This window comes from Prosopis cineraria, unplaced genomic scaffold (assembly GCF_029017545.1).
Source record: "Prosopis cineraria cultivar Desert tree isolate PC_DT_omini unplaced genomic scaffold, ASM2901754v1 PC2, whole genome shotgun sequence".
NCBI classification, from domain to species: Eukaryota; Viridiplantae; Streptophyta; class Magnoliopsida; order Fabales; family Fabaceae; genus Prosopis; species Prosopis cineraria.
In genome coordinates this window covers 6,685,134-6,697,687 of record NW_026555333.1, presented here as the reverse complement: position 1 = coordinate 6,697,687, position 12,554 = coordinate 6,685,134, and the positions used below count along the sequence as shown (strand labels likewise).

General features: G+C 35.0%; 2 protein-coding genes across 2 annotated transcripts; one reads left to right on the top strand and one right to left on the bottom strand.

The window, feature by feature from the left end:
- Nucleotides 1-3,821: 3,821 nt before the first annotated feature.
- On the bottom strand, nt 3,822-7,515 carry LOC129303549 (replication protein A 32 kDa subunit A). The gene is made up of 10 exons (XM_054942924.1): nt 7,242-7,515; nt 6,884-6,994; nt 6,588-6,685; nt 6,386-6,427; nt 6,228-6,305; nt 4,737-4,812; nt 4,559-4,642; nt 4,397-4,476; nt 4,210-4,278; nt 3,822-4,122 (listed from the first exon to the last, which is right to left on the bottom strand). Exons 1-10 carry the CDS (start codon nt 7,344-7,346, stop codon nt 4,047-4,049), a joined length of 819 nt encoding a protein of 272 aa, XP_054798899.1. The 5' UTR covers nt 7,347-7,515; the 3' UTR covers nt 3,822-4,046.
- A 1,389-nt stretch (nt 7,516-8,904) lies between these two features.
- Nucleotides 8,905-12,176, top strand: LOC129299312 (COP9 signalosome complex subunit 5b-like). Its single transcript, XM_054937782.1, is given in 8 exon segments — nt 8,905-9,348; nt 9,350-9,433; nt 9,875-10,099; nt 10,101-10,157; nt 10,238-10,385; nt 10,488-10,570; nt 11,622-11,699; nt 11,814-12,176. Coding segments are annotated over 8 exon segments (1,032 nt in total). The 5' UTR covers nt 8,905-9,027; the 3' UTR covers nt 11,850-12,176.
- The last annotated feature ends 378 nt before the right edge of the window (nt 12,177-12,554 follow it).

Here is a 12,554-nt window from a genome sequence, read left to right as displayed (position 1 = left end):
AGAGCTCCATTCGTGTGACTAGATTACCCAAGCTCACCAATTGTGAGGTATGACCTAGACAAAGATCACATGACTCACTCTCAGATCACGGCTTCCCCTATTCTCAAATCTCTAGGGTGTCTCATACCCTAAGCTATTTTCCTCATTGAACTAGTAGAGAAAGCTAGGTTTTAGTCCCTCAACAAATTATGAGATAATTCCTTAACAAATTATGAGACAAGGCTATACCCCTGTGCACCAGAGGGCAGTCTAAATACCATATAAATTTTTTCTACTCCCAATCCCTAGGAAAACTCCCGCCCACTGATCATATCATATACGATACTCACTTATTTTTACATTTTCATTCATCCATTATCCCAATAATCACATTGGGGCTCACAGCCATGCGCTACCCAAGTGAGCAACAAGTTTCATTTCTCTTATAGCACATAAACACAGCATTTTAAATCTCAATTACTCATCTTTATTAAGACCATTATCCACTATTCATTCAAACACATTAAAAACATGAAATTCATCTTGAATATCACTTTTACAACTTGAAACTTATTTTGTAATCTCTTTAGTATAGTTAATACATATCAAAGTGTTTAAATAAATGTAAGGTTTCGTTGCATGATGTACTCGTTCACAAGTCAAAATTTACATGTTTAATACCCAATTCACTTCATATTACAATTAATAAACAACTATCCAAAATAGGGTTCTCCCAGTTACTCCAAACATTTAAGAGGTCAAAGGTTTACCCCTCAATATAATAGCTTCCAAGCTTGAATTTCCAAGCCAAATAGGTATCCTAGAGCTTAATCTATAATTAAGTTAATCTCCATTAATATTGCCACACTCAAACATTCAACTCTCATTTCTCCAATTCTAAATTGCCCAATGCTCACTTTACATGAGTTTGAGCCTATCTATTAGATTTATTAATTATCTTAAGTCTCCATTAATAATAATGAGCTATCAAACTCTCATTAATGGCATCACACTCTTTCAACAATCTATATTAATGTAAATTTTGGATATTTATGGTGCCCAACAACCCAAGACATTAAAATTTATTATATCTAAGATGAGATACTCCAATCTACTCTTATTAATTCTATTTGAGCTAATAGATTCAGACCCATAATCTATAAGGATCAAAAATTAACTTTCACTATCAAACCCTAACCATAAACTCATAAATATGAAAGAGATAAGGAGATTAAGGAGTGTAATAATTTTCTTAGGTGTTTATAGCTTCCTAAATACTATCAATGTCGTCCAAACATAAACTCTAGTAGAGCTTGGCATGCCTTTTCATTTTCTCCTTTCTCTCCTTTTCATTTTTGTCTCAATTTCGCATTTGATAAATTATAAAAAATGATCATGCATTACAATAAACGCATAATGCATCACAGCATATGGCACAAAGAGGTCTCTATTCCCTATTTGAAGTGTCTGTGCACCATGGTGGATGCTTTCCATGTCACGACGTGTGGCACAACAATATTAATCCTTCATTTTCTTCTCCTTTTGATGCCCGGGTGGCTCGTATTAATATCGGACTCATAATTAAGGCTAAAATACAATTGAATATTATTATTAGAGCTCCCTGAATACATATCACTATAACTTATTCAATTATCCTAATTAAGTTTAGTTAGTCAAGAAATTAAAAACTGGGATATTACATTTTTACCCTAAACTTTTTAACAAGAAAGCATTTTTTTCCCACCGTTAAATATAAAAAAATATTGATTGTTAAATTGAAATTTATCTAAGGGTTAAATGGCGTATTTGCCCTAAAACTTTTTCTTCAGGAGCATTGGGTATCTTAAACTTTTATTTGGAGCTCATTTACCCTAAAAGTTATTAAAAAAAGAGTAACTTTTTCCTCCCTCCTTCTTCATCGTTCTCTTCTTCTTCCTCCTCCTCCTTTTCTACTAGCAAGTTCCTACACTACTATGGATTGGAGTCCAAATGCAAGCAAGAAATCATCCGAATAATAATAGGTAGTTTAAAATCATTCGAACCTATACCTATACTCGAAGATAATCAACTAGCCATTGAGTCCATCCATATGAACTCAACCATATGGAAGCTCTCTTCTTTTATATTTGATAATTCCACTATCTCACTCAACTATAATGATTCAATGGACTCCGGCCTTGACTTAGATACCTCTGAGGGCTTCACGGCATCAAACATGACCATAGTGGCGATGGCAAAAGCAATGGCTTGGATGTTAGAGCAAGTGGCAAGCTGAGGGAGGATAAAGGCAATCTAGAGGAGATTAAGAATGGTAGGTTTACCTTTAATGGATAGAGCGGCGACATTGTGGGCTTGAGTAGTCATTTCTAAGGAGGAAAAGTGCTGAGCCAAATCTCAAACACCCATTTTTTCCAACTTCACATTTGGACTCTAATCCATGGTAGTGCAAGATCTTGTTGGTAGAGAAGGAGGAGGAGGAAGAAGAAGAGGATGATGAAGAAGAAAACTTCTAGAGCAAATAAGCTTCAAACAAAAGTTTAGAATATTTAGCATTCTTGGAGAAAAGTTTTTGAACAAATATACCATTTAACCTTTGGTCAAACTTTAATTTAATGGTCAATGTTTTGTATATTTAATGGTGAGACAAAAATATTCTCTTTTTTCCATTTAACTATTTAAATTATTATTTATTGATATTGTGTGCAAGTTGAGTAACAAAAGTATTAAATATTTACTTATACAAATAAACAATATGTATAATAATTCAAGACAATTTAATTAAAAAAATTAACGTGTTTGTATGTTATAAATACATAGTTTTTATTTTCATTAACAAAATGTTAATATTTAAAAATAACTACATATAATATATTTTATTAACATTCAAATATGAAAATATAAGAGATGCATGTCTATTGTATCACGCACGTATGATATGCTATGGAGGTGTCATTATGTTGCTTTGTGAGGAGTGAATCCAATTAATTGGACACATGGCATATACATATGATATTGAGGGGGTTGGGTGGAGGTGGTCACGTCACCACAAGGACCAACGTAGATCATATTCAAGCGTTGTAAGGTTCACCTGGAAGTGACCCCTACAAGAACATTTTAGCCTGGGCTTTACATTTCTTCTTCACGTTCTTACATTATGACGATGCCGAGGCCAGCCAGCTCATGTGTCGGATATTGGGCCAGAGCCATAATAGCCCTTTGGATATGGGCCCAAATGAACTTCGCTTGGGCCATAATGCTGGGCTCAGGAAATCCTTTGATCGTTTTGTATAATGTCTGGAAACATGGATAATTGTGGAGCAGACAGATGATCCCCCCCCCCCCCCAAAAAAAAGGACTTTGGACGTCGAGGATTATTAGTATGTAGATTAAAAAGTAATAACACTACTAGTATATGGTATACAGATGATTCTTGGAGGACATGAAAAATTTTAATAACATTAATTTAAAAAATGGATAAATGAGATTACAAATTTTAATAAAAGCATATAAAAAAGAGCAAGGGAAATCCATATAAAAGAATAAAAAAGAAAAAAAATGCAAGGAAAATAAACTAAATTTTTTAAGCTCGCCACTCCTTTTTTTAAAAGAAATCAAACTCATTAAAACTTATCCTCCTATTTCTCTTCTCATGGAACCAAGGATTAAATTTCAGTCAACAGCTCATAAATTATAGATACCTTGTTTAAAAAATGCGGCCATTTGACTTTTATCTGTGCAACCATCCCCAACTTTGTTTGAAGAGTCATAACTTCACATTCATGAAATTTATCTTTAATTATTAATAAAACAAATACGAATCTTTTTGCATGGAACCATCATGCTTGAAGAAATCAATTCTTGTGCCATTATATACTACCAAAAGTAGCCAAGAGAAATAAGCTAAAATCTTCTGCAACCCTAAAGATTACAGTCCATGAACAAACATAGCTCGTTCAGTTCAATCTTCCATTAATTTAATCCATCCAGAAACTTATCTACTTCCTCTTCACCCCAACGAAAAAAGACAATCAATAATGTAGGTCATAGTATCCAGGCGGTTAAATACATCAAGCTTGCTTGTAATGATTGTCGTCAATGGTGGAGTATACTAATCCATCGTCGCCAAGTGTTTTCAGAGACAACCTACCATCGCAAACGGTTAAGTTAGTTGTAATTTACCAGACACATGCATAGCAATACTCATATTTCAGATAAACAGAGGGAGAGTACATGATCTTGTCCAATGGAAGTTTAAGTTCTCGAGAAAGCTCATCAACATGTATTCCCCTTTCATCAGACCTGAAATTTCGAAAATGATTCAATTTTTTAATAGTGGTATTCACAATTCAAAAAAGTTTAATGAAAACTGAGGTGAGAAGAAAAGCACAAAACATAAAATTCTCATCGTATAACTCACATGTCTGAATGCTGATTCAGATAATCAAGGACCAATTTATCACAGTCCTTGAGCCCATCCACGCTATATTGTGCATATAACTGAGGTATAGAAAATTATTAATCAATCCAATCATACACAAAAAGAATTTTAACCAAAACTTTTGACAGATCAATCTCATACTGGATTAGATGATGGTGCCTGATGTCCATTTGATACATGAGATGTGGTTAAAGATGAAGGGCGTGCAGGAGTAACTCCTTCAACCTAGGAAAAAGAAATTCAAAGAAATGCATTTCGTTTGATGCTGTTAACTAATGACAAAAATGGACTTGATGCACGCAAGTAGGAAAATATCTACCTTTACTTTTGAGTGAAGATGATTATGTATGCAATCGATAAAGTGAAAAGAAATCTCATCAAAACTCATCACCGGCCTGGAGAAAGTAGCACAAGTATAAAGTAAGAAAGACAATCCAACCAATCCAGCAAACTATACATCTTCTCTAAGAATGATTACATTAATGGTTAATATAGACGATTACTTTTCAATTTCAAGCAATATTAACGTGGTTCAAATGTAAACCCATCAAGAGAAGTAACCAATCTTCAAATTTCAATGCAATGAGTGAATATTATTGAGAACAGAAGTTGAAGATCTAAATGCTATCTAACGTCGATAGCAAACTCCACACATTGGGTAGGACCAAATAATAATTACCACTGCAATTAAATTGAAACTGAACAAGATCATAGTTATCAGACAAACTGCAAATCTCTAAACCAATATGCTGAGCAGTAGTCTCGATATTAACTTCATAACATTTATAGAGAACATTAATTCAGAAAGAAAAATCAAAGAGAAGTCAGAAGGGGAGGGAGACAGATCACAGAATCATTCCACATGCAACCTCCTAAGTCCTAATGTATATTTTAGGACTCCCCAATGAGCATGGTTGAAGTTTAAAACTGAGTTTATTTACATCACAAATTTATGTCTAGTCAGACAATCAACATTTCTTTCCTTAATGGGAGATTTATGATAGTATGCAAATGCAAAAATTTACAGCCTTAAGCATTTGAAGGACAGCAGAGAACAACCTATCATATCTTTAAGAGGCTTTCCAATCATTATTTGCATTCACTGATCAAACCATTTTAAACACCCATGAAAACAGTATACAGTACATGCAGTCCTTCATAAATCACCCTAACTTCCTTGATCACTCCCAAACCCGACAATGCACTGCAACAGATTTAGGGCATTTCATGTCATTTGTGACCTGCCATTCAAGGGAAGCACGGCAAGCATCTCTGCTTGGTAAATTCCCCCCGCCCTCTTTTCTAGATATTATCACATTAACCCTATTTATGCATGGCTCCTAAGACACTAGGAGCTGTGCCCCCAAAAAGGCACACAACCCATGTGCCATGATCCTTGACTTGTCACAGACTGAACGGACTGAGTAAAGCTAAAAGCTCAAGGAATCATGAAAAATCAATTCCATGCCCTCATTCAACAATATTGTGTCAAACCCCCCAAAAAGTTGGATACTGCAGCACCAAATACTAAAGCTTTATTGGTCTTACAGCGGGAACAGACCTGATGTTCTGTGTGACATTGATCATGCATATCAGATCACTTTTCCAGCCATAAAACACTGGCCAGTGAACGTGACTGAGGTGTATTTTGTACCCAGGATCTACTTTATGAATTTATGTAACTTACCAAAGACTCAAAAAAGAAAATTGCATTTGGCAGGAAACTGATTTTTACTACTGTGAGTAGAAAGAGATCAAACAAGCATGATTCAATTGATATACTTTAAGAAAACAGGAATAGTACAGATACCTGATTGAGAAAGCAACAACCTGTTTTACACCTTGAAAGCTTTTCAAATGCCCATATACACGAACATACATACCATCTCTGTCATTGAATATCTTGAAAAGGTGAGAATCAAGGAGGTACCACTGACTCTTATATTCACATACAAAGTATAATCTCACCGTATTTCTTCCATTTCCTTGGAGTCAAAAGGCTCATTCACCCTAGTTAAACAATCAGAAAGGCATTCAGAATGCATTATCACAGCATTGTACACAGTAGTGTAAAATAAATAAAATAGGTCATGAATGATTTAGATATTCACAGCAAGGACAAAAACACGTTTGTCACAAATTGCTATAGCATTAGATATTCATATAGTACCATCTTCTACACGTGATCCGCCCTGTTCCATCATCCAGAACAAAACTAACGTCAGTGTTTCTGTCAACTTTCTCAAACACCATACCAACCAAGGTTACCTGAATCAAAAAGTAAATGAAACCATACCAAGTATAAGCTACGACGGATAAAAACTTATAAATTTCAAAACTATCATCTTGATATATCGTTAAATGATCATCCAGATCAGCGGAAGTAATTATTTAATTTATATGCCAGAGGCTCCATCTGGACGTAAAAGTAGTATATTTCTTGAACAAGTAGAGAATGAATCTCACATTGGTAACATCCACGCCGTTGATTAGGAAATTCGACTTTTCATCTCCAGAGTGCGACGCTTCGCTTATCTGCTTCACTGTTACTGGAACTAAACCCTGCGTGTCCCGGCTCTTTTCCCCAAAAAGGCCGTGCGTAGGATAAGGAGAACAAGTAAAACGATGAACCCAGTTAATCAATAGATAAAAAATGAGGCGAATAACTGTACCCCATAATTTCGCAACCCCATAAACATCGAAGCAACCAGTATAACAGTAAGATGTTCAAGAATCAAGCTCGAATTTGATCATATTTTGGTCTTTTCTGCAACAAAACGGACATTTAAGAATGAAAAATAGGAAAGAGAGACAGATCACTTACTTTGGCCGGTAATGGGGATGAATCGTTGAGCTGGGTAGACTCGGTTGTCATGAATCCACCGCCTGAGAAGGCGGCAGTGGCGTCGAGCTGGCTGCCGGAGAACATCAGTTAATCCAGAAAAGGGAATGGACCAGAGATCGTGAGAGAAAGAAACGCATAACTAGAGACTGGCAACAAAATGTTAAATACGAGAGATTTGAGAATGGGTTTGGAATTAGATTGTTTCCCGCCAAGAATGCTGTACTTTTCCCGCCGTTTAGGGTTTGGTGACTTCCCTGTGCCTTCTCTGATCTATCCATGATTTTCCGTGTAAATTAAGTAAATTGAGAGTTGGATCTTGGATGACAGAAAATACAAAAAAAAAAAAAAAATTAATCATTTAATTTTTATAATTTTAACTCATTTTAATTTAATTTTTAAAATTTTAATTTAATTATAAATTATTTTTTAAATTTTATTTCTTATAATTTAATCTTTAAAGTTTTAACCTCTTAAATATTGATCCCTATATTTTAAAAATTAGTAAATTAAAAATATTTTAATATTTTAATATTTATAAATATTAAAAAGGTTTAGTAATTTAAGAAATTAGTAATAAAGTTTAAAATATTTTTAATTTTTATAATTTTATTTTTTAAAATATAGAGATCAATATTTAAGAGGTTAAAACTTTAAGAATAAAATTATAAGAGACAAAACTTAAAGACTAATTTACAACTAAATTAAAATTTCAAAGACTAAATTATACCTGAGTTAAAGCTATACGATCTAAATGATTAATTTTTCAAAAAAATAATAGAAAAGAAAATATATAGGCCAGTAGAAAATATAAAATAATAAATCATACTTTTTTAATCTTATTTATAAGGTAGGCAAAGGAAAAAAAAATTTAATGTTATCTATAAGGTACTTGTTAATTTTCAATTCTTCTCTTTACATTTTATCCTTATTAAATCTTTTGAATAAAGATATTAGTAGTAAGATTTAAGAACATTTATTAATAATAAAGGTGAAAATTTATTAAATTTTAAGATAAAGTTAATACGGTTCAAGGTTTTCATTAATTTCGATAAAATACTGATTTATAAATAAGATCAAAGAAAGTATTATCCAATCTTTTCTTTATATCTGTCCTCTTGTTATAAAAAACTACTCAATTACACTACCGCACTGTTTCAAAAATTAAACCATGCCAATGTCTATAAAGTCATGGTTCAATTATATACCATTTTCCAAAGCTTTAAATCAACAGACAGACTTTTGACCTTTGCAATTCCATAAGGATTCCTATAAAGTTTTAAATTTGTATGAATGATTTTAAGAGAGTAATGCGTGAGGACTATGGAGAAAAATTAATAATTTTAAAGGATCATTGATTTCTAAAATTGCATGGAAGAATCAAGGGTTTTTGTTAAAAAAAAAAAAGATCGAAAATGTCTCTACCTAGTTAACACATGGCTTAGTTGCAAATTGCAGAAGTTCAGTTGAGAACAAGTTGTAAACAGTAAGAATTTTACAAATTTTGAAAGCTCAATTATAAACAGTAAAAAATAAATTATAAATGAGTGTAAATTATAAATCAACCTAAACACCTAATTGTTTTTTACATATTCGGGAGCGGAATAAATAAGTGTCCGAAAGCTTTCCTCTTTTTTTTTACCTCATGTTTTGTTATCGAATGGATATTCTGTCGTACATTCGAGTACTCTGTCAGTCGCGGCAGGATACCGCGACGCCGAATAAGATCAAGTAGTTTCGTTCCTCTTCTCCAAAATCGGAATTTTGAATGGAGCCCCTCTCCTCGTCTTGTGCGCTAGCACAGCAGACATGGGGGCTCGAGAACAACATCATTCCTATGGACACTCCAACTTCTACCGACCAAGCTTCCGATTCCATCTTCTACTACGATGAGACCGCCCAGAACGACTTTCAGAGTGAGAAGCCTTGGGTCAATGACCCTCACTCCTTCAAGCGTGTTAAGATCTCCGCCGTCGCTCTCCTCAAGATGGTTGTCCACGCTCGCTCCGGCGGCACCATTGAGGTCATGGGTCTCATGCAGGGCAAAACCGACGGTGATGCCATCATCGTCATGGACGCCTTTGCTTTAACCTGTTGAAGGCACCGAGACTCGGGTTAATGCCCAAGTTGATGCCTATGAGTACATGGTTGATTATTCTCAGACAAACAAGCAGGTCTGTGCTTTTAGTTTTTACTGGTTTGCTTCTTTCTAACTTCCGTCCTTGTTTATGTCTTCGGCTTTGTTTAGATTTTATAAGGATGCGCTTATAGGATTATTCGAATCATGTGAAAACCCTGGTTGCAATTATTCTTTTGTGTTGCAAGGTGAAAGTTTGAGAGCTCTTGTTTACATTGCGTTTAACACCTCAACCCTAGAGAGAGAGAGAGAGAGAGAGAGAGAGAGAGAGATAATGTTTCGCAAGCCTTATTTCTAATGAAATTACATTGCCCTTGAGTACCCCGGGCTAAATTATATAATTGAATTATTGGGCATTGGTTCTCTGTCCCATGGTTTGATTTCTCGCAAAGGGTAATGTACTCAATTGGGCTTCCTTGCAAGACCGTTTCAAAGCTTGACTGATTCTAAAGCTAGCTAACAGTATCTCCTGGTGTAGGCTGGCCGGTTGGAGAATGTTGTGGGATGGTATCATTCTCATCCTGGTTATGGATGCTGGCTTTCGGGAATCGATGTATATACGCAAATGCTAAATCAGCAGTTTCAGGAACCCTTTATAGCTGTTGTTATTGACCCTACAAGGACTGTTTCTGCTGGGAAAGTTGAGATTGGAGCGTTCAGGACATACCCAGAAGGACTTGAGCCTCCAGATGAACCTATCTCTTGAGTATCAAACCATCCCGCTCAACAAGATTGAAGATTTTGGTGTCCATTATAAACGGGTTATTCTTACTTCTTGCCCTTTCCTTTCAAGAACACGTATTCCCAGGTTGTTTGATCTCCGTTTTTGTGCTTTTTGCAGTATTATGCATTGGATATCACTTACTTTAAGTCATCTCTTGACTCACACCTCTTGGATCTGCTATGGAACAAATACCGGGTGAATACACTATCATCTTCTCCTTTATTGGGTACTGGAGATTGGGTTGCAGGACAAATCTCAGATCTAGGTATTGTTACGTGACTTACATATTACTGCAATCTCTCTTGGTTTTGTTATAAATTATAACTAGAAGTATAATTATCTCAATAGTAAAACCTCCTTATTGTAGCTGAAAAGATAGAACAAGCTGAGAATCAGTTGTCGCATTCACGCTTTGGACCACTGATACCTCCTGCTCCTAGAAAGAAAGAAGTGAGTAACTGTTGCTTTGGAAATCTACACCGTCTTCTTTCATATATAGAAATTGCTATATTTTGATGTTCCTGAGGTGTTTATTACTGTTAGTTTGAAATCAGAGACATAGTTTAAGCTGATATTGATCTCAATCCTTTTTTTTTTTTAACTCAGTCTCTTCAATGTTTATCTACTGTCTAAGCAGGAAAAAATTAGTTATAGATTGCCCAGCGCAATGTCAAGCCTGTTTCTAAGGCCAACCGTGAGAATCTATGATCAAGATATTGCTTTCTTTTCCATTGGTTTTGGTGGTTGCCCTTTCTTCTTCTAACTTTGTGAGATGATGACTATTTGGCATGTTGGTCATCTCTATAACCGTTACGAGTGTTCTACCTCAGCATGTTGTATGATCTAGGAGTTGGATCAAAAAGCCAAATATGATGTTTTGATCTAAGATTTCAATTCTTTCACGTTTCTGCGCTAACACTAAGATATAATCTTGCACCCATAGCCTTATTACTGCTTCGCATTGTCATGCATTAATTTTTGTGATCTTTTTTTTTTTTTTTATCCCCTGATTTCTTCAATGGATGATTTTTTAGAAACAACAAAAAGGAGTGCTGCGCATTTTCCCTGCTTGTGGCAGTAGATGGAGGGATTTCAGGTGAAAAATAGTGGAAAAGAAATCAAAAAATATTTACCAGGGAAGGGATATGTGATAAACCAGTTACTACAAGATATAACTAGAATGTGATGATCAGGGACTTTACATGTCTTAGAAGCCAGACTTTAATTTGATAGACATAAGCCTAATGAAAGCTTGGATTTGGGAGAGGTGAGTTGTGCTTAACATTCGTTTTCTTCTTCAGCTCTCATTTAGATATAAAGTAAAGTTACTGTATGTCCAAAGTACACAATGAGTCCATGACTGGTATCAACTCAGAGAAGTATATTCTTAACACTGGACTGTATCTGTTAAACTGTTATGCTGAAAGCCTCCTCCTTTTCATCCTCTCCTCTCCTTTTCCTCCCCAATTTAGATGATGTTGATGACTCGATGGATTTACAGGAAGAATCTCAACTTGCTAAGGTAAATCGCGACAGTGCAAAAATAACAGTGGAGCAAGTACATGGTCTAATGTCACTGGTATACATACTCTGTTTCAGATCGCGTGGCCAATTCTATGATCAAAATTTTACGTCTTATTTGAGTCTGGTTTGTGGAAGGCATTGTCTTGACCCGCTCCCTTTTTCCTTAAAGGTCATCAAGGACATCCTTTTCGACTCTGTGCGTTAGGCTAACAAGTCCCAACCTGAAACATGGGGCCCTGAACCAATGATGGAAAGCTGATTATGACGTTTATGCCTGCTAATAGGCAATAGACGAACTGACAGAAAATTTAGCGTTTCATTTTGCAAGCATTGTTGTGCCAGCCACGTATATCCCTGTTTTTCTTTCTCAGGATGAGCTGCCTTCATTCTTTTGTTCTTTGGTCCAATCCATGTTGGTAATCATGGAAGCCTGTAGGTAAACTAAGTTATCAACATCATGAACTCATTCATTCATCTAACAGAAACGAAAAATGTGTCTAATGTGATGTTTAACATACAAATGATTTTGATATTTTTCTGGCGTTACTTTTAAATGGATTGGAAGTATTGGTGGCGTTTGTTATTTGAAACAGATGACGCATGGGATTGACACCCTACCAGACATTTGTAAAAAATTCTCGACATAAACTAGATCAAATTAGTTATGAATGTACCTATGATAAACATGTCAGACGTTTTTTGGTTGCCGTGGAACTTAGGTGCAACATGTTTATATGGTTGTTTATGATCCAGCGAATCCTATTTTTTGTTAGCATGCAAATATAACTTCATTCTGTTGAAGAGAAATAGATTATATGCTTCCGCTCTAGATTAATATTGAGTTGCATGTCATGTGTCATATCAATTTAACATTAAATAAGATTTTACACTACCAAGTTATTGAGAGCGT